We start from the raw sequence: 21,761 nt of genomic DNA, 5'->3' as shown, positions 1-21,761 counted from the left end.
AGAGTACATTGCTTTACTCTGAATGCTGCCTAAGTCTGCACTGGCAAATGTACCCATCAACTATAGAAAAGCAACCAACACACCTGCTTTTCTGTTTAGAAATGTAAAAGTATTGCATTTTATCATACTTCTCCATGATTTAAGGCTTCCAAACAGTTTGCTTGTTATCTCCTCAGGGCACGTTCATGTGCATTTAATTTTTCATGCAAGTGACCCCAAACAGTTCTCAGGCATGTAGTCATCAGGCTAGCACACTAAGGAATTTGGGTGAGCAGGTTATAATAGACAGTAGCATTTTCTAGGACTATAGCAGCCTCTTTTCTATCTGCCACTACTAGAATTCCTGTTGGCTTGATCAATAGGCCCCTGGTTCACATCCATGACAGGTAAAGCATTTTCTTTGCTGGAAGAAAATATTGGTTGTCTCAAACAACAGTTCTGAAGCATTGTTTGTTTTCCATTAAGAGATCACTTTATTTGTAAGCATGTTTTTCTCCTCCCCCCTCCCCCAAACAGGTTGGTTTTACCCATGTCCTTTCCCCCAAGATTCTGTCATAGTACTTAATGGTATTTCAGAATAAGAGTAATAAATAAAAGCATCTTCCAAAAGAAGTTTATTTACAGTGATCCACTGAGTTTATTTCAGTGTGAAGTGCAAAACCGGTAGCTGAATGCACATTAATCTGCAATAGTTGTATCTGTATTTTGTTCACCTCTTGCAACTTAAGAGATGGGAAACAAACATAGGTGCATTTTTACATATTTATTATAGATGGCAAGAGTAGCATTTTCATTTCCCTTATGATTTACCACTTATCAGTTCCATATGCAAATGTACCAACAGATTCAATATTGGCTTTTCAAGTCCCAAGCTTACATGCCACAGCCAAGCTTTGTTGCTCATTAACGTTTTTAGAAAAATTTTATAACAGTACTATAGCAACATCTGGCAAAAATATGGACAGTTTTTCGCTTAGCCTAAGACTTAATCAATGAGAAATATGGTGTATCCTGAAAATTTAAGATCACTGGAAGTAGTTCATAGCACAGCTTTTAAAAACAAACAAAAAAAAAACCTTGCTTCTAGACTGCAGCCAGGGATAGTTGATTTTACAACAGCCAAATGCTTCAGACTTGAAGATTTTCTCTTCACACTTGACACATTCTTCACTAAAGTCCATCAAGATCCAAAATACATTCTTGTTTAGCACGGCAAGAAGGAAATCCTCTGAATTCTGCATTTAGCTACAAGAAAAATACAGCAAACCAAATTCTGCACTTGGAACACTTATGCATCTGCCATTCATTTCACTCTAGTCTGCTACTGATCACTTTATACACACACTAAAACTGAACAAAATATGAGCAAAATATTACACTTACATTGCTCTACTTACTTTGCCAATATACAATTGTTAATAGAAAAGAGAGAAGGAATGTAACAGAACAGGTATGAAGAGAGGTTTTTGCAGACTTTTATTTGTGCATGGTCATCAGGTGAAAAAGGTAATGTCTACAGCTTCTTTGGTGCCCAACAGTCAGCGTACAAAAATGTAAAAGACTATTCACAAAAAAACCCAAAAAAAAAACAACACAAGCTCAAGTGAAGTGTTTCCAAAGTTAGTGCATATCATGACAATTCTGCTTATGAACACACAGAAATTACTGCAGAAATAAATAGAATGTCTTGTCAAAAGCAGCAATTTCAATATCTTGTAAACTTTTGTTTTCACAATACAGCACTGTTCAAAATAAAATCCAAAAGGGACTGGAGTTTATTACTGTGGCCAAGAGTTTGCACCTCCTCCTCAGCTGTGTTGGTCCAGTTGTCCTTTCTCCCTCATTTTCTTTTTTGCTTTTTTAGTCCAATGTGCAGCAGTCTTATAAAAGGTGCTTTGTTAGGTTATCCAACCACGAAGTGGCACATTATAAAATTTCTTTCCTGCTTTCAAACACAAATGGATAAATCTGTTCCACTGCAGTGGCAACAGCCTTTACATTTGGCCCTGAGAGTAAATGGGGGAAAAAATGAAAAAGAATCAGGCTATAGAAGAAAACAAACCACTGAAGTCACTATTTTATAATCATGCCTTGAGCATTACTTGTGCCTGGTATTCCAAACACAAATGTTTCCATGGAATGATTTTAAGCAGTAATACTGAAGCAGCAAACACCTCCAAGAGCGTTCATTCAATATGTATCACCCTAATAAGCCACATCTCTTCCCATGTGTGTTGGAGACCAGCCCGGGGCCATGCCACACTGAAGATCAGGGGCCAATTTGATCAATTCCATACAGGAGAAGGAGCCATAAAACTCAGCAGTGTTACATTCTTTCTCCAGAGCTGGCTCCCTGCAGTTTGCTTTGATAATACAATGGCCTGGATATTCCCATGCTGATATATCTTTAACCATGGGCTAGTATGCAGTCCAATCCAAACATAATCCAGTCAATATACCACTGTTAAAAGTTTCCTCATGCTGTGTTGGCATGGACAGTAAAATTTTTAAAGTGTTAAGCAATACTACTGAAACAGCAATTACTTCCAGAATATATCTTGCGCAACTTAAATCCACATTATTTGGCTTAAGTGACTAACTTTTGTCCCCTTCCAGCAGGTAATGCAATTAGCCCTGCTACAGGGTTACTCGATTCTGCAGCACCCCTTGGGCTGCCATAGAATCAAGAGCCTCCATGTTGAGGCTCTGTGGCCTGACACAGAGGCTCTGGATGCAGAGAAGGGGAGCTCCTCTGGTCCTCCCTCCCTCCCACCCCACTCCCTCCCCCCTGACATGCCTCCTCCCTGCCCTATCCCCACCCTCCCCCTCCCCAGAACACAGACGTGCCTTATGGCACATTTGTGACACTCAGCGCCAGTGCTGGACCAGCGCTAAGGGCTCAGGGTTTGGCTCTTAGTTTGTAACACCCAGTAATCACAGAACAAATAATAACTTCAACCCAGCTCTCCCACAGAAAGTTACCTATTCACAAGAAAGCAAATACCTGTAACGGTGATACTTCCTGTCGAAAAAATCTGTAGAGTAGCTCTGAGTGATTTTATTCTGTAGCACACTGCAGGGTGAAGCTCTGGTTCATAACTAGGTAGCAGAAAAGCAACACTCATTACAAGAAATTCAAAATATCAAGTAACAAGCGTGAATGGATTTGAACTTTACTATACCTTGCATGGGGTCTGTTGTTTTTTGTGAATTCTGGCAATCTGATCTCAAAGGGCATGTTGCATACTGCTAAAACATTGACAACTTTAAAATCTGTAAAAATCACCTTTTGGAAGGAAAGAGAAGGCATGGAAATATTAGGGCACATTTACTATAATTTGATATGGACTTATTTATGCACATTTCTATATGAATTCAATTAAGATACCTTCTTGTTTACTACACTGTTGAAGAAAAACCCCAAATACCCAGGGATGGCAGCATAAGTGACCAAAGTTGGACACTGGTTCAAGGGCCCACAGCCCAACACTGAGGCCCCACACCCCAAATAGGGATTGCTAATAGGCGGCACTGTGACAAATCTCTCACACTGCAGGGACAGTCCCATTTGTGGACAGGGAGATAGGTGGGCTGCAAGAGACATACAGCATTACTGCCTCCTCCTGCTTTCCCTCTCTGTAAATGGACTTCCTCCTAGAAACTCTGGGAGGAAGCTCATTCAACAACATGAAGGAAAGGAGATGTTATCATTGAAGGACTCTGAGCCCACCCCACCCCCATCATTCTCATCAGAGAATGCAGAAGCAGTGGCAGCTTCCTCCTCTGAGAGTGATGAACCACTGCTGCCATCACTGCATCCCCCTCCATTCACCAATGGGAAGGGACAGCCACTGCTGGCAACTCCCCCTCCCCCAGTCCCTTGACAAATTGGGAACAGGAAAACAGTGGGTCTTTCTCCTCTTGTATTAGGAGAGTAGGAGTTGACCAATTCACCAACAGGGAAGAAAAGGAGCTGCCACCACACCCCACTCCATAAAAACCAGCCCCCCCCAATGCGTACAGAGACTTCACTGTTCACATGGCAGGGGCTTTCACCGAGAGCCAGCCCTGCCAATATCACAAGGGCATTCACAACTCTATACTGGTTAGAATATTGTAACTACAATAATTTCTTTTTTCTTTTCATGCATCATTGTTCTTCCAAATACAGTTATATGTTTATACTTGAAAGCTGTTGAAACTCTGGGCACAATCCAGCTAAAACTAAGCATCTTTAAATCCTATTGATTTCAGTAGGAAATGCACCCCAAAGATGCTTAATTTTGCCTGGAATGTACGTATTGTAAAATGCATTATGATTTTCAGTTGACTGAAATATATTGCACCAATTGCGTTAGAGCCCAATCCCGGTGCACACTGTTGCAAACATACCATAAGGCATGTTTGTGAGGCTTACCGCTGGCAGGCAGGTAAGCCTCACAGGCAGGCACCTGGCCTCTGCCACTAGGCGGTCGCATGGACAGCCAAGGTAAGCAGGGGCAGGGGGGAGAAGGTGTTCTGGGGAGTGGGGAGGTGGGCGGGAGTTGTGCCAGGGGAGGGAGGGAGGCGGGTCTAGTGGAACTCCACTCTACCAGATACAGAGTATTCGTGTGGGACTCGACATCCGACATGAACACTCTTCCCATTGCGGGTGAACATCCCATGAACACTACTTCCCTTACCCAGTAGAAGGGGATGAAAGCCCCCTTCCCCTGAGGTGCCGCCTGCAGCTGCTGTTGGTGCACAGGATGCGGCAGCAGCCGTTTTCGTTGCTGCCACAGCTGCGTGCCACGGGAGCTCAGGATTAGGTTGTTAGTCATCTTTACATGGTTTATCCTAAGGATGACAGTGGCAGTCACAAATCAATGATACTACTAAATGCTGAAAGATAATCCACATTGGTCTTTGTAGTCATGCTCTCATTTCATTGCAAACAAACCTTTTCACTGACAATGTCAAATGAACTCTCAGCAGCTGCAACACTTCTGTTAAAGGAACAGTTCTTTGACTAGACAAAGCTGGCTGCTGCCAAATCAAACGATTACAGCTTTAAGCCACATCTCCAGAAAGGAAGCTTGCATGTCTGCCAGGGACTCTTTTTGCTTCCTTCCTTCAAACCTCCACATGAGAAAGCAATTGCCTAGTTTGTCTCACAAGCAGGAGAGTTGCAGAAACTGCCAACACTACACAACCCCAGTGAGTTTTTGCAGAAAGAAAGCAGGACCACTTCTTTCCTTTCTGCAAACCCTTCTTGTAGGAAGGTTTCTCTCCTACAAACAGGATTTAAATCTGAAAGTGCAGTACATGCCAAATGGGAGGGATGTTCACCACTGGTTAGCAAATTTATGAATCCCTGGCTAAGCAGTAAGACTAATTAGAATAAAAGAACAGCCCTGCCGGATTAGGCCAAGGGCCCATCCAGTCCAGCTTCCCGTATCTCACAGTGGCCCATCAGATGCTTCTGGGAGCATATGAGACAATAGGATACCTGCATTTCATTGCTACTCCCTTGCATCTACTATTCAGACAGGCTACCTCTAAAACTGGAGGTTGCATATAGCCATTATGACTTGTGACCTCATGATGGACTTCTCCTCTATAAATCAATCCAATCACCTTTTAAAGACATCTAGGCCAGGCGTCATCACAAGAACCTGTGGCAAGGAGTTCCACAGATCAGTTAAGTACTGGGTAAAGAAATATTAATCAGCAGTCTTCTGGAATCAGATCTATTAAATCAGAGGTTATGTGAATTCAGACATTCACTAGTGAATAAGCCTAGATTTATTTCACTGGACAAATTACCTGAAAACCTAGTTTCTGCAGACTTCGGGCTAAGCGTCTGGCACCAAGTTTAGCTTCTTCTTCACTAGAGTTGAAAAACAAAACAATTGGTTAAGAAATTACAGAAATAAAGTCCTATATTCACCAACAAGTAAATTTGTAGGAAAATGAGAAATAAAGATACACGCAAAGTATACCTTGTAGCTCCTGTGCAAATTACTTTCCCTGAGGACCAAATTGTCGCTGTAATCCTGGGTTTCCTAAGCTTCATTAATACTTTCTGAAACAAATAGAACAAATGTTGATCTTAGATTGAAAAAACCTCTTACCATAGAAGCGGAACAGAATATTGAACTACAGAGCTGAATGCTGTCATTGTGTTGAAGTGCAGCATAAACTTTATTATAAAAAGGCACCAGAGTTCCTGTATAGTAAGGCTGGAATGTTCAAGTGTTTTTGTTTTAATTTGCATTCTACAATTACAAATTATATACAATTATAAATTAATTTGCGTTCTACATTCTACAATTATACAGAATTTTCAGACTATTTTCTCTAAAACCTGCCATTACAAAATCTGGCACAGATAATCTTTCCAATATTGAGTTTATTCTGGCCAAATTCCAGAAGAATGAGTCAAAATGGCCAAAATTTGGTAATTCAGACAATTCCCTGTGAAAGGTTTACTTGGTAAACCTGTACCACATTTATGACTGAAGATCTGCATCCCCAAAAACACATCTTTTACTTTCATCCATATAGATTAGATTAAAAAGTTCAATGAGATAAGGAGGTGCACCCTTTTCTTGGGGTTAAGAGCCAAGATGGTGAAATGGGTCAGGAGTCAGACTGGGAAGATCCAAGTTCAAATCCTGATTTGGACAGTCCCCATTGGTTCACCTTGGGTTAGTCATAGCCTAAGCTACCTCATAGAGTTATTGTGAAGGCAAGAAGAGGGAAGGAACTATGTGTACCACCCCCAGCTCCTTGGAATAAGGGTGATATAAATATGTGAAAATAAAATAAAGACAATCCACTGTATAGTTTTTAAATGGTAAGGGTTTAAAGTTTCCATTTTAAAATTCCTATTAATGTTGGACAGCAATTAACAATGTAGGTCATTTCACACCTCTTAAGGTTGAATTCTGCCTTCCAAGAAGTAATGGCAATTACTTCTACACACATCTTCTGCCTTCCAGCCAGCCTCTTTGGCAGCTGCCTTGCTCTCAAGCATATCTTCGGACACTGAGACATCTGGCCTTCCCATTAGACACTGAGTTGCCAGGGCAACCCTGGTCCTGGCAAAAAGGCCCATCTCAGCTTGTTTGGCTGGTCTCTACTGCTGCAGACTGTGGAATCATGCATAAGTTAAACCAGGTCATAAGTTATACATCACTTATCACCGTGCAACTTAGGTCATGATAGCAGTAAAAATGGTTCACAATGTCACCTGCTGCAGCAATGTAAATGAGAAGATGATCCTGGGGGACAAAACATGGAGGAAGGTACTTTGGGAAAATTTACATGTGAACAATATGCAACACATCTGCGCTGCGTATGTAGCACATAACATAGCCATCAAAGCTGGCTGGATTGAACCCTGAAGCCTCAGAATCTGTAGCAGTGGAAGAGCCCAATGTGACATCTGGAAGTGAATGGAGCCTTAATGGGGGGCCTGCAAAGACCTTTGTGCCAGGGCCCCTAGAAAACTGATTCCAGCACTGCTAAATATGACAACAGATGTCTTCCAAGCTCAGTATTTTACTATCACCTACGCTGCTCTAAGTTCAGCAGCTGTAAAAAGAACAAACCCTATGATTTGGACCACTGAAATACTAAAATAGTCTACTGCATGTTCAGTGACATGGTTCAAATATAATGAGAAACTATCATTTCTTACTCTGTAAATGAGCCCTGGAGAGCTACACTTGTGCACACATACACCCTTTGAACAGGGAAGATGAGAAGATGGAAACCTTTTATTTAAGTAAACCACGGTTCTCAAGTCTGGACATAATAAGAAATTGTGGTTAACATCAATGTGAAAGTAAAAGATTTCTTCCTCCTCTCACATGTAAGAGAAGACAAAGTGAGCAGAGCGCATAAGCAGATGGCTCTCTAGGATTCAACTGCATAGCAGGAGACCAGAGTTCTCACTTACGTCTGAAACTGACCAGTGACATTCACAACACAAACAATGCCCAATGGTTATATATTGACTAATGCAACGGTTCTCGGGAGTTTTAGACCAGGATACACTTTTCATGACAATCTGTCCAGAACCCACCGGAAGTGATGTCAGTAACCTAGACGTGATGTCATGCCCGGAAGTGACATCATCAAGCAGGAAGTGATGCCACTGTGATGCCAAAGCCGGAAGTGATGTCATTAAGCAGGAAGGGACATCACTTCCAGGTTCTCACCTAGGAACTCATAAACTTCAAATGACCAGAGAAAACATTCCAGCACAGAAGCTTTTCCAATTCTCTGCCCCATGCTACCATTGCTACCAAGCATGCCACCTGTAAAACTCAATATACTTCTTGTAATGAGATGTGTGTGAAGGGTGTGCTTGCTTCCAGCTAGTGTTGAGCATGGCATTGATATATTTTGAATATGCCCATCAGCATTCATGGCACTAACTAACCTGAAGCCTCCTATAGATAGAGCAAAACCAGACTTGTCTGCACACCTGTAAGACGGGAGTCTTCCATCTCTCCTGGCCCTGCAGATCACCCACATGCTCAGTCCACTCATCCCAGTTCTCCCCAGCCCATCTCTCCTAGCCCTCTGATCACCCACATGCTCAGTCCACTCACCCCACTTCCCCCCACCCCATTTCTCCTAGCCCTCTGATCACCCACATGAACAGCCCAGTTCTCCCACCCCTCCCTCTCCTGGGAGTGCTTTAGTTTCTGTATAGAAAGAAATACACTTTCTGCATTTTGCTGCACATCAAAACTTTCACCAAGTGAATCCTTCATTATGGGAGGAAGATCCTTTCTGAGCCCTGAATCCTCCCTTTGTGCAAGAAGCTTTTCAAAGGAGCCCATCCAAGGCAAGGGGGGAGGAAGGGGCAGCTTAAGACTCCCACCTGAAATTCAAGAGACAGGCTCTGCTCTACTCTGCCTTGCCCTGCCAACACAGCCACGCTCACTGGAGAAATGACACAGGTGCTGCATTGCTCCTTTGTGCCTGTGCATGCCGCTCTTTTAGACCCTGAGGGAGAGAAGCTTGTCCCATACACATCTGATGCAGGCTTGGAAAATGGCAGCGCCCACTGCCAGAATCCAAAATGGCACCACCCAGCTCATTTTGCCAGAATCCAAGACGGCGCTGCCCAGCTTTTTGCGACCCACCCAAAATCAGGTAGTTTGAGAACCTCTGGACTAATGAGCAACACCAGATCTGAGAAGATAGGTCACTTACCCCAACATCACGCTTGTATATTACATTTGCTCCCTCTAATGCAATCTTTCGCAGATTTAAATGACATCTTGTTCGGAAGACACAAACTACGTTTGTGATTAAAATGTCCAATGCAACATCACTCTCTGCATCCATTGGGGTAACTTAAAACTCAGATTCCTGCCACGACACCATGAAGATCACATCCTAAGAAAGAAAATAGGTGTGTTGAAAAGCAGTATATAAATACTGTTGTTGTGTGCAGTCAAACAATTATCTGTACGAAAGGTTTAACACTTGTCAGCCCCCTAAAAGAAGACATCCTTTGAAAAAAAGAGGACCATTCTCTCTCTCTCTCTCTCTCTCTCTCTCTCTCTCTCTCTCTTCATGTAGCAATATTTGTTCTTTTTTGTAATCCAAAGTAACTGGCATCTATTTGTTGCAAAGATAATAAAACTAAGAAGACTGTAAAGACTGTTAAAGCATTTGCAAGATAGATTTCATTCTCTTTCGATCTTCTGTCACGAACAAACTTGCTTTCTATATTCGCACTAAAGCTTGTTGTGTTTTTTTTTAAATACTCTTAGGATAAGAAATGATGCCTTTTCCATATCCATCTTATGCTTAAACCAACACTGGAGATATTCCATATTTCTGAGAAAGCCTACTGACATATTACAGACTTGATTACAAGTTCCTGCAGTCAAGGAACTTGACCCTTGGTGAAATCAGATTGGGAACACAGCTGCTGCTTATGCTCCTGATTCAAAAAGTGGGCTGCACATAGTACAGAAGCTGGGAAACAGGAGCATGAGGGAGTTGTGAATTGGCATTTCCTGCTTCTGGTTAATCTGAGGAAGAGGCTTATGGATTTCACCCATGGTGACCCCTGAAGCAGAAGAGCAAATTCTATGAGAACTAAGAGCAGAACGCATACTCTTCTGTCTCTGTGCTAAAGGAATTCTGCCACTGGATCTGGAACTAATTACAAGTTTGCTCATCACAAATGGAACCATGCCCAAGGATACTGCATAAATTGTGGTAGAAATGGGAGGAGTAAAGCCACATTAAACTGGGACTGTGTCATCTTTCTCCAGGAATGGGTGGAATCTACTAATTACCCACAGATTACAGAAAGCATTTCTTATGGACACTGTAATAGAAACATGATGGCAACATGCAAAGAGCACTCAAATTACATCTCAGTAATGCACTGCAAAAAAAAAAAAAAAATGTAGCAGAGTAACAGTGAAATCTGGATCTCCTTTTATCCTACCAAAATAATCCTACTCTCAGGTTCAATTTCTAACAGCTGTCCTTTAGCAATAAGTGTTTAAGCACCACTATATCTGGAAATAGACTGCAATTCCTGTGTATGTGGCGCTCTGAAAAAAGAAGAAATTTTTAAAAAACCAGAACTCCGCCAACCACCAGATCTTTACTTAGCTGAATCTAGATATCAACTTAGAAAGAAAAATGAAAGTGCAGATTGTTCTGCTGCTGTTTTAAAAGCTTCACAAAATAAGCTCATATACCAGCTTGTGTCCTAATCTGACAGCTGGGAGATGGAGAAAAAATTCTCTTTGTGAATCTTGCACTGGGGGAAGGTGATGACAGGATTATATGGGAGTTCTACAGGCAAAATTCTTAACATCTTCTGAAAGTCAGTAGCAGAAGGATTTAATTCTGTGTCCAATTACTGCTTATGATAACAGAGCTTAACTAAGTAAAGTTCATTTTAAAATGTGAAGACAAATTGCTTGCCTTTTTTTCACTTTGCAGCAATATTTCTCAATAGATGTTGCCTGCAACAGACTAACATTTGTAATTCTGAAATATTTCTTAGAGAAGGTCAAAGTTGGAAAATCACTATGATTTTGAGCAGGGGTGCCCAAACCCCGGCCTTGGGGCCACTTGCGGCCCTCAAGGCCTCTCAATGCGGCCCTCAGGGAGCTCCCAGTCTTCAATGAGCCTCTGGCACTCCTGAGATTTGTTGGAGCCCACTCTGGCCCAACGCAACTAATCTCAATGTGAGGGCGACTGTTTGACCTCTCATGTGAGCTGTGGGATGAGGGCTTCCTCCACTGCTTGCTGTTTCATGTCTGTGATGCAGCAGCAGTAGCAAAGGAAAGGCCAGCCTTGCTTTGTGCAAGGCCTTTTATAGGCCTTGAGCTATCGCAAGACCTTCATTCATTCGTATAAGTTCATCTTTAATATATTCATTTATGTAAACCTATGCAAATTTATTCAAATTTTAAATGTAAATTAATTCTTTTTTTCCCCGGCCCCTGACACAGTGTCAGAGAGCTGATGTGGCCCTCCTGCCAAAAACTTTGGACACCCCTGATTTTGAGTAATGATTAAACAGGTCAAACTCAAACTTTGTGTTTTATGAGTGCAGATATGAGCAAGAGACATGCCTGGAGGGAACTAACATGTTTGACCATACATAGGCTTACAAAGTTCAGAGGTATGTGTGAATAAGTCTATAATGTTCCTTATTTCATGCACAGGTTTTCAGATATGACTGTTACAGAGGATAACCATTCCAGTTCCCACCATCTCTTCTCTGTTCTCCCTACTCACCTAATTTTTCAGGCTTTTTTGCCATCAGCCAACCCTCCTCCTGCTTCTTCTATACATACTTTCCAAGTGACAAGCCACAGTGGTAATGGGGGACTTCAACTATCCTGACATCTACTGAAAGTCTAAATCACCTGAGTTTTGGAGAAACAATAAATTCTTGACTTGCCTCATGAAGAACTTTGTCATTCAGATGGTGAAGGAAGGAACAAGGGAGTCAAGATAGCCTGGATTTAATCCTTCCTAACAGGGAAGAATTGATCAAGGAAGTGAACGCAACCACATCATCTTGGAATTTTTGATATCAGGAAAGCCAATTTCAGTGGGCTCAGAGGACAATTAGCACCACAATCCTAAATTGGGGTACTGCCTTGCAAATGTGTCGGAACTCATTTGCAATGACTTCTGAATAAGGAGCGCCAGTGGAAGGCCTGTGCTGTCCTGCCAGCGCAAAATCCTGATGTGTGGTTGCCAGCGCTGGTAAGTGCAGTGCTGAGTGGCGCAGAGGAAGGGTGGAACGAGGTGGATGTTTCAAGACGGGTGGGGGGAGGGCTTCTGCCGTATCCTAATCCAAGTCACAGGCCTGAAAGCCCTACATAGGAATATTCGGACTTATGCCAACAATTTAGCTGGTTTGAATAGTCACATTAAGCCCTGCGTCTTGACAAAGGGCAAGGGAACATTTGTTCCCTTATCTCTACAGTCTGCACAATTTCAGCGTTAATACAGTGTGGGTCATGCCGCCCCGCTGCACCAGTGCTGAATAGGATTGGGCTGAAAGTCTTATCCCATGGTTAGAACTGTTAAAGGAAAAACTGCACAAGGGGATGGGATTTTTTGAAAAACTATTGAAGGCAGAATTGCAAACAAGTCCCATGAGAAGTTGGAAGATATTGAAGGGACCAGCATTGTTGCACAAAGAGCTTTCTGAAAAGTTGAGAGGAACACGTGAGAGACGGAGGAGAAACAGTTAACACAAGGACAGTACACCAGTATAGCCTGCTTTCTGCAGGAATGACTGAAGTACAGAATGAACTGAAGTTGGCAAGGAATGAGAAAAACAAAAAAGGGGTTTTTGGATATGTCCAAAAGAAAAGGAAGGTCAAAGAAATATTAAGCTTTTTGTGCACAGAAATGGTAATAAATGACAGAGAAGGCAGAACTACTCCATTCTTATTTTCCATTTGTCTTCTCCCACAAGAATTAGGTGCCCTAGAGCCCAATCCTATCCATGTCTACTCAGAAGTCAGTCCCATTTTAGTCAATGGGGCTTACTCCCAGGAAAGTGTGTATAGGATTGCAGCCATAATCTAACAGTTGCACTACTGAAGAACTGGGTGCATCACAATTTGAGATAAGTAAAGAGATGGTCATGGAACACCTAGTTAATTTTAATGACTTACAGCCCAATCCCATCCTGAGCTGGAACAGGCAGGCCAGTTGGCCTGTGCTGTATCCAGTGCAGTGTTGGGGTTGGCTATGGCACAACCCAGGGCAAGGAGAATCACTTCCCTTTACACCGTGTCACATGGCAGTGGCCCAAATGGGGCTATTTGAACCTGCACCACCTAAAAAGGTAGTGCAGATTTGAGCAGCCTGAGCTAGGCCAGACCACCTGAGAGGGGTGTTAAGATATGGCCTAAGTGCCAGTTCCTGGCTCCATCCCATCCCAGGCCCAACCTGCCTGCCACCCGCCCTCCGACACCACAGAAAGCCGCCAGTCCACCCTCCCTGCACTAGCCAAGGTCACATTTACGTGTGCCAATGCAGCGAGGTCCAATTCGGCCTCTGGAGGATAGCATACATCCATGTGCCAACCTACCCATGGTGGTGCAGAAGTGCCTTACAGCACTTTTGTGACACCTGGAGGTCGACACAAGGGACTGGCACCAGCATAGGGTGCAGTTTGGATTGCGCCGTTAAATCCCCAGGATCAGATGAACTACACTTGAGGATATTGAAGGAGTCTGCGAATCTTGGAGCTACTGAGTGTAACCTTTGAAAACTCCTGGAGAGTGAGTGAACAGTCCGTGGTCTGGAAATGAGCAGATGTCATCCCTCTTTTAAAAAGAAGGACTCAGGAAACTAATGGTTAACTTGATATCAATAGCCAGAAAGATCCTGAAACAGATTGTCAAGTGAAACATCTGTGAATCCTTAAAAAATAATTAGGTGGTTTCTAGGAGCAAGCATGGGTTTATCAGGAACAGGTTATATCAGACTAATCCGATATCCTCTTGTATTTAGCAAGGGGAGAACAACAGTCCCTCTGACCCCAGCATGGTGTCTTTTCCATTGGTTGTTGCTACTGTTGTGTGTGTGTGTTAGTTAAAGATTTTACTATGTTTTGTGCATTATTCTTCTTGAAAAAGCAGTCTATAAATATTATTAATAATCTCATCTTCTTGGACAGAGCAACTACAGGCTGAGTCTCATTCGCGAGGGTTTTGTTCACAAACTCAGGTGGATGGCAAAAATTGCATTAAAGCAAATCATTTAAAAAACAATGTCTCTTTGCTAGGCAATTTTAAAACAACCTTGCTGACCTTTGTGATGTAAGACAAAGTCATTAGGCAGATGATCCATCAATCAGTCTTTCTCCAGGCGCTTAGAAAGGCCTCACTCTGAGCCAGTGACCCCTCCTTTCAACCAGAGCAAATTATCTTTCTTTCACGTGCTCAGGGGAAAGGGAGGGGTTGCTTGCCTTGGAGTAAAGCTGTTCTAAGTGCCTGGAGAGAGAATGATTGACGGATTGTCAGTCGGTTGCCCTCTCTCGCATTAACAAGGCTAGTTTAATGTTTTTCTTTTTTCTTCTACTGTTTTTCTTTTAATTGAAAGGGCCCTTCTCATGGTGTTGAGATAAAACCATGGGTGAAAAATCCATGGATAATTAGGTTATACCTGTAGTCTGGTAGTCAGTGGAAATGCTTTGGACGTAGCGTACCTAAATTTCAGCAAAGCATTTGACAGTCTCCCATGATATCCTTATGGATAAAATGGTGAAATGTACTAGAACAATGTTTCTCAAACTGTTTCTCAAACTACTGTGACCCACTAGGTGGGTTGCAAGCCAGTTTCAGGTGGGTCGCCATTTACTTCAATATTTTATTTTGAATTTATGAGTAAAATAATATTTTATAAATATTTATTTATAAATATTTATTTATTTATAAATATAAATAAAATATTTTATTTTGAATTTATTTTGAATCTCGTATTAGACTTAATGCTACCATGGTATGTGACTGCATTTGGGGAAATGTTACACATCTGTATTTTTAACGGGCTACTATGAATATGCTTTCAACAATGATAGTAAATGGGATTCACTCCTGAGTTAAGTGTGAGTAGGATTACTAAAAAGGTTGCTGCTTGATTATGTCACTTCCAGTCATGACATCACTTCCGGTGGGTCCAGACAGATTCTCATTCTAAAAACTGTGTTCCAGAGCTAAAGGAGTGAGAACCACTGTACTAGAAGGTACTACCACTCATGGGTTAAGAGTTGGTTAAACAACTGTGCCCAGTCAGTGTTACTAAATGGTTCCACATCAACCTTGGGGGAGGTATTAAGTAGAAAGCCACAATCTTTGGCCCAGTGTAGTTCAACATTTTTATAAGTGACCTGGATGGGGTGGTAAAGTGAGTGCTTATCAAATCTGCAGATGTCACAAACCAGAGTGGGGGGAGGGATAACCAACATCCTGAAATACCAAATCAAAGTTCAAAATTATCTTGACAGTTGTGATCATCAGGCACATAGCAACAAGATAAAGTTCAGTGGGGACAACTGCAAAGTCCTGCATACAGGAACACATACACACAAATCAGAGGCACAAGTGCAGATGAGAAAACTAAATCCAACCATAAGAGGGCCTTACACTACAAGAACTAGTGTTTTTGGCAGTATAAGGTCCTTTATGGCTGTCATAAACATGACACACCATACAGTGCAGCCATTCCCATGAGCCAACAAACTTCCAACAAGCCTCACTGCAGGTAAGTCAGCATGGGGGTGAACAGAAGGGAGATGGGCAGAACAGGGTGGAAAGGGGAAAGAATGAGGAGACAAGGGCAGGGATAATGATGCCAATATCCTATCCTCCTTCTCAGGTCCACTCAAATTTGTGCCAGCTCTATACATTGGTGCAGGTCCAAGTAGACCCAGTAGGGTGGTTAGAGCTTACCCTGAGGCAAGGAAGCAAATGTTCAAGGCATTAAACTCCCCCGTGGAATATAGCACACGCCCCCACTGGTGCAACACCATTAGCAAATGGAACTTTAGGTAGGATTGGACTGTAAAGTTCCAATTCTGTATGCACTTTCCTGGGAGTAAATCTACTGACTACAATAGGATTTACTCCTGAGTAAATCTGCACAGGACCACAAGCTAACTAATCAGCATTAGTAATTTAGTGGCAAAAAATAAACAAGCAAAAAGCTAATGCATTGCTGGTTTGTGTTATAGTTAGGAATAGTTCTACTCTATGCTGTAGTAGTCAGACCTCAACTGGAATACTATGTCCTGGGTTTTTAAGAAGGACATTGATAAGGTGGATTCAGGGGGCTACTAAGATGGTAAGGAGTCTGGAAACCAAATAATATCAGATCTGTTAAAAACGGTCTTTGTATGTTTAAGTTTGAGGAAGAGAAGACTAAGGGGAAATATAATAACTGTCTTGAAGTATCTGAAGGACTTCAAGCAGAAGGTAGGAAGTACTTGCTCTATGTGTTTCCTGGCAGCAGGACTAGAACCAATTAGTTGAAACTACATGGAATAGATCTAGGTTAGATATGAGGGAGAATTTCCCTCCTGTAAGAGCTGTTCAGCATTGAAACAATCTGCTTGTGCAGTTGGTGGCACTCCATTGGAGGCTTTCAGAGGCTGGATGGTCACCTGTCAGTGATGCTACAGTTGCCTGCATTGAACAAGGCGCAGGATCAGATCACCTCCAAGTTTCCTCCCAACTCTAACACTCTGATTCTATGATTCTTTCCATTCTCTAAAAATTCTTTCCTAACAAAGTCAGCACTTTGAATTCTAACCAAGTAGAAGAGAGAAGGTAGACACCAGGCGGTCTTCTTGATTTGCTAAACGGCATTCAATAAACATATTTCACTTTCCACCCACAGCATCACTACAGTGACTGATTTGCAAACATGAACACCTGTGATCATAGATATAACTTGATTTCACTGCTATGCACTCCAACTGTACAAGAACTGATAGAGAAGCAAGTTCTCATAGCCATCTAGAATTATCTAAGGGATCTTTTTTCTAGAAACACGCAATGATTCGACTCCCAAAATTCAAGACTATCTGACTGAGAGACAAATCCACAATCCAGTTACACTGAAGCACTTGACTCCATTTCATTTAACCATATTAGTTTAGTAGGGTTTAAGACACATCATGTAGACACTACATGTTATCAACTACATCACTCATATTTTTGAATACTAGCTGTTAATGCAAAGCTTGGATTCCAAAAACCATTGAGATGGAAGATAATACAAGACAGTGTAGGGCAGTGGTACTCAAACTTTTCCAGCCAGTGGTTCCCTTGACCCCCCCCCCCCCCCGCGGCTGTTGGCCATGACTCCCCATCATGTTCCTGACGGCTGGAAGTGACATCATTAAACAGGAAGTGGCCAGAAATATTAACTATATTAATATTAATTATAATCATATCATTAATTAAATGCAGATCTTAAAAATATATTATTAATACACAGCAATATACATGCTTTATAAATGATCAGCTGCTGATCACTGTTGGAGCCAGGATGCTGGAGTAGGCAGATTTTGTCTGGTCCAGGAAGACTCATTTTTTTTAACTTTGTAAGCATACCAATAGAATTCTTTTATCAAATGAACTTTGTGAATAACCAGTCTGACCAACATTACACACACACACCTCTGTGGACCCCAATCCAACTAGTCATTTCTCCCATTCTCCTTGGATAGGATTGAACCCTTTATTAATTTAATGAAATTAAATTTTTCCAACAGCTGGTGGGGAAAACAAAAATAGACCATGAAAATATATCAGAGCTGATAAGGGTTTGGTTGGGAAGCTGATTTGTCTCCTATACTTGGAGATGCACAGCCCAATCCTACACATGCCTACTCAGAAGTAAGTCCCATTAGAGTCAATGGGGCTTACTCCCAGGAATGTGTGGATAGGATTGGGCTGGCCATCACTTCATCAATGGCTGAAAAGTATTCCCTTCAAATAGCAAGATTCATCACTTTAAAAATACAGCCTCTCCTCTTCAATCAAACAACAAGATTAATAAATCACTTTAAAAACAGTACCCTTTTTCTGCTCCTGGCCAAGTAAAGTGTGTGCTTCTCTCTCTCTCTCTCTCCCCCCCCTTTGCCAACTGCATGGAAACAACTTTTAAGACCCCTTGTGACTGGTAAAATAGGAAGCATTTTATTTGGGGAGGGGGAGAAAAGCAGGAAGGTTTGGAGATGGGAAGGGGGAGTGGAAGAGGGAGGAGGTTGAAAAGAGAGATTTCACTTTGATGAGAAGCAATCCCAGGCTGGGAACTAGGAACCAACCCGACAAGGATCAAGGAGGGTTTCTTTCTGACAGTCAGCAAGGACAAGGACTGCAAAATGAGCATGCTTGGTACTTGCCAGATGGGGGTTGGAGTCAAAGAGCTTTGGAAACAACATGCAGCGAACATAGAAGGCGACAGCCTCGGAGTGCAGGGAGAAGAGGGCAGGGTGGCAGCAGCCACTCTCACAGTCACTGGGGGGGAGGGGAGAAGTTGAGCAACTCCTGTTTTTTCTGCTTTAAAAAAAAGCGCAGAAGACGGGCTCATATTCTGCCCAGGGGCGTGACTGTATCGCTGCAAGAGGACATCCTGCGCCTCCCCTTTGAGTTCCTGGCGCCTCCCTAAGGAGCTGCGCCTCACAGTTTGAATAACACTGGTGTAGGGGTAGGCTGGGTAGAGGCAGAGACAGTGACAGAACCTTGATATTACAAATAAGATGTGACAGTAGTTGTGGAGAGCTTTGAATAAACCTTGGTATGGTCAATCTTAATGAGAGTTAGAGTTAACATCTATCTAAATCAGTGTTTCTCAAACTGTGGGTTGGGACCCACTAGGTGGGCCCAAACCAATTTCTAGTGGATTCCCATTCATTTCAATATTTTATTTTTAATATATTAGACTTGATGCTACTATGGTATGTGGCTACATTTGGGGAAATGTGACAGACCTGTACTTTTAACAAGCTACTATGTATATTCTTTTAACAATGATAGTAAATGGGACTCCTGGGTAAGTGTAGGTAGGATTGCAGCCTAGGATTGTTAAAAATTTTCCTGCTTGGTGATGTCATTTCTGGTCATGACATCACACCTGACAGGTCCTTACAGATTCTCATTCTAAAAAGAGGGTCCTGATGCTAAAAGTTTGACAACCAGTGATCTAAATTGCTATGAGGATTTATACCAGTGCCAAAGTGTCATAAACCACCCAAAACTATACAGCCTCAAAACCCTGATATTTTATTCCATTTGTAATCACCTCTTCCAAAATAATAATTTCCGTTCATCTTAAGAGGTGCAATTGGACTCTTTTCTTATGTTTTATTTAGAAAACAACAAATTCTGTTATAATATCCACATAGCAGCATCTAGAACAGCCTCACAACTACATGCCACAAATTATGAGGGTTTGAAGTATTTCTAATGGCAAAGTAACATCTCCCCTTAATAAAAGAAGCTACAGAAAAAAACAGATGTTTTCTAGACTCCAGGGACAGCACAATTTTAAAATACAACACATGAGACACAGGTGTTTGACCTGTACAAATAAAAGTTTTAACATACAAAGCAATCAATCATTATGTGGGTTTTAAAAATGCACATTCCACCTACTCGTGAAGATATTTTCAAACACTGTCCCCTCCAAGATGCGCAAAACAAACTCCATCAAAGCCTAACTCTGTGCAGCATGGAGCTTGGTATTCCTTGGCAAGCAAGGGTTTTGCACAGTGGAGCAGACCTCTTAGTGGGAATTTTGGTATTAGGCCACTTGTTTTAATCCTAATAAAATTCCCCTAGATTCTTACTGTTTCAAAGTGATCAGAACCCCTAGATGCTTATAGCCTCCTGGCTGTGGGAAACAGAGACAGACTACTGACTGGGAAGGAGCCACCAATTACACTATTGGGATGGCCATATTTTTGATACACACACAGGGGGGTGATGGCCACGCGCGCGTGTGCGTCCATCTCTATCTATCTACCTATCTAGATGGGGAGAATGGCCATACACACACGCATCTGTGTGTGTCTGGCCCTCGCTATGTATCTATAGAGAGAGAGAGAGAGAGAGATGCCCACACACACACACACGTGCATACGGGATGACAGGAGCGAGAGCTGACCCTCCTTCCTCAGGGCTGCTTCCAAGGCGAGCCTGCAGGGTGCCAGGAGACGCAGTGCCCGCAGAGGCGGCGGCCCGTTCCCTGCTCTCCCCTCGCAGGCCAGGCGCTGTGCGTGTCCCGCGCAAGGCGGGGGGGGGGGGACGGGACTGGACCCTCCTTGTTCCCGAGGCCGGGAGCAGCCGCGCTGACAGACCCAAGACCCGAGCTCGGGCTCCGGCGCCGGCCGCGCCTCCCTGCCGGCCCTTGGCCGAGGGGGGAGCCCTCCCCGCCACAGCGCTCCCCCTTTCCCAACCCCGGCCCGGAGCGCGAAGACCGTTATTGCCGTTCCAGGCGGAACCGCTCTCTCCTCCCGCTCACCGGACTCCAACGGGCTCGGGCTCGGGCTCGGGCTCACGCCCCCACCCACGCCGCGCCACGCGACCCGACGTCGCCTCCGCTCGTCTACTGTTCCGGGTCCCCAGGCCGCACACAATACAACATCACAAAGCGCGAGAACACCACAGACGCGGCCCTGGCCCTGTCTCCTAGAGAGGCCCCGGGCTTCCGCTTCAGGCACCAACTTCCGGTTAGTGTCCGCCAGGCTCCGAGAGGGAGGGAGGAGTCAACCAGGCGCGAGGGTCCGCTGGAAGGCAAAGAGGGGGCGTGGCCGGCAAGGGGGCGGGGCTTCGCGTTCTGATACTGGTCGTGACGTAGCCCTCCTGCTCCCGCGCCGCTGCAGAAGTGGGCGTGTCTCAAGTGGGTCCTAAAGAGAGGGTCATGTGGAAGTGGGACTGATGGCCGGCAGCCCAATCCTAGGCATGCCTACTCAGAAGTAAGTCCCATTACAGCCAATGGGGCTTACTCCCAGGAAAGTGTGGATAGGATTGGGCTGTGACTGAGGCTGCGATCCTAACCACACTTTCCTGAGAGTAAGCCCAATTGAACAAAATAGGACTTACTTCTGAGTAGACCTGGGTAGGCTTGTGCCCTGAAGCATTAGTTTTATGGGCTCCTGTGCTTTTTAGTGTTTGCTGCTTCTTTTGCTTCTGACTTTTAATTACATCTTTTGATTCTATACATATACATACACACACACATATACATACATACATACTTGTGCAGTGCCCACATTCCTAGGGTTTTTCCAAGTGGCACACATGTTCCAAGCAGACATTTCTATACGTTGCCTTCAAGCTGGAGGGCGTAAAGGTGTTTCCACGCTGGGTCAAGTTTCCAAATTTGGTGCCCCAGAGGAGGTGACTCTCAAAATCTGAGATGAGACATATTTACAGCATTATTTTAAACACTTATACCCCATCTTTCCTAAAGCTCAAGACGATTTACAAAACTTAATACATACCCTGCACATGCCCAATCTCGTCTGATCTCGGAAGCTAAGCAGTGTCAGGCCTGGTTAGTACTTGGATGGGAGACCGCTGTAGGCTTATACCATAATCTTTCGAGACTGAAGGTTTCCAACCAACCAAAATTATAAAAGAAACAGTTTAGATCTAGAACCATTTAAAACCAGCATAGCAGTAATATAATAATTCTTTTAAAAAAACCCCATAGGCCGTAACAAGTAAAAAAAACAATAC

The 21,761-nt window shown here is 43.1% G+C and overlaps 1 protein-coding gene across 2 annotated transcripts; it reads right to left on the bottom strand.

Moving 5' to 3' along the window:
• Positions 1–601: 601 nt before the first annotated feature.
• TBPL1 (TATA-box binding protein like 1) lies at positions 602–20,697 on the bottom strand. Of its 2 annotated transcripts, none has more exons than XM_066614791.1 (7): positions 20,542–20,697; positions 9,214–9,399; positions 5,982–6,064; positions 5,806–5,869; positions 3,183–3,286; positions 3,005–3,099; positions 602–2,006 (listed from the first exon to the last, which is right to left on the bottom strand). In XM_066614791.1, the coding sequence occupies exons 2-7, from the start codon at positions 9,346–9,348 to the stop codon at positions 1,927–1,929; spliced, it is 561 nt and encodes a 186-aa protein (XP_066470888.1). In that variant the 5' UTR covers positions 9,349–9,399; positions 20,542–20,697; the 3' UTR covers positions 602–1,926. The 2 variants fall into 2 exon arrangements, with proteins under 2 accessions (XP_066470888.1, XP_066470895.1); XM_066614798.1 differs by lacking the exon at positions 20,542–20,697 and adding an exon at positions 20,185–20,449.
• Between the last annotated feature and the right edge of the window lie 1,064 nt (positions 20,698–21,761).

This window comes from Tiliqua scincoides, chromosome 1 (genome assembly GCF_035046505.1).
Source record: "Tiliqua scincoides isolate rTilSci1 chromosome 1, rTilSci1.hap2, whole genome shotgun sequence".
In the NCBI taxonomy this organism is placed as follows: domain Eukaryota; kingdom Metazoa; phylum Chordata; class Lepidosauria; order Squamata; family Scincidae; genus Tiliqua; species Tiliqua scincoides.
This window is presented reverse-complemented; position numbering and strand designations above follow the sequence as displayed.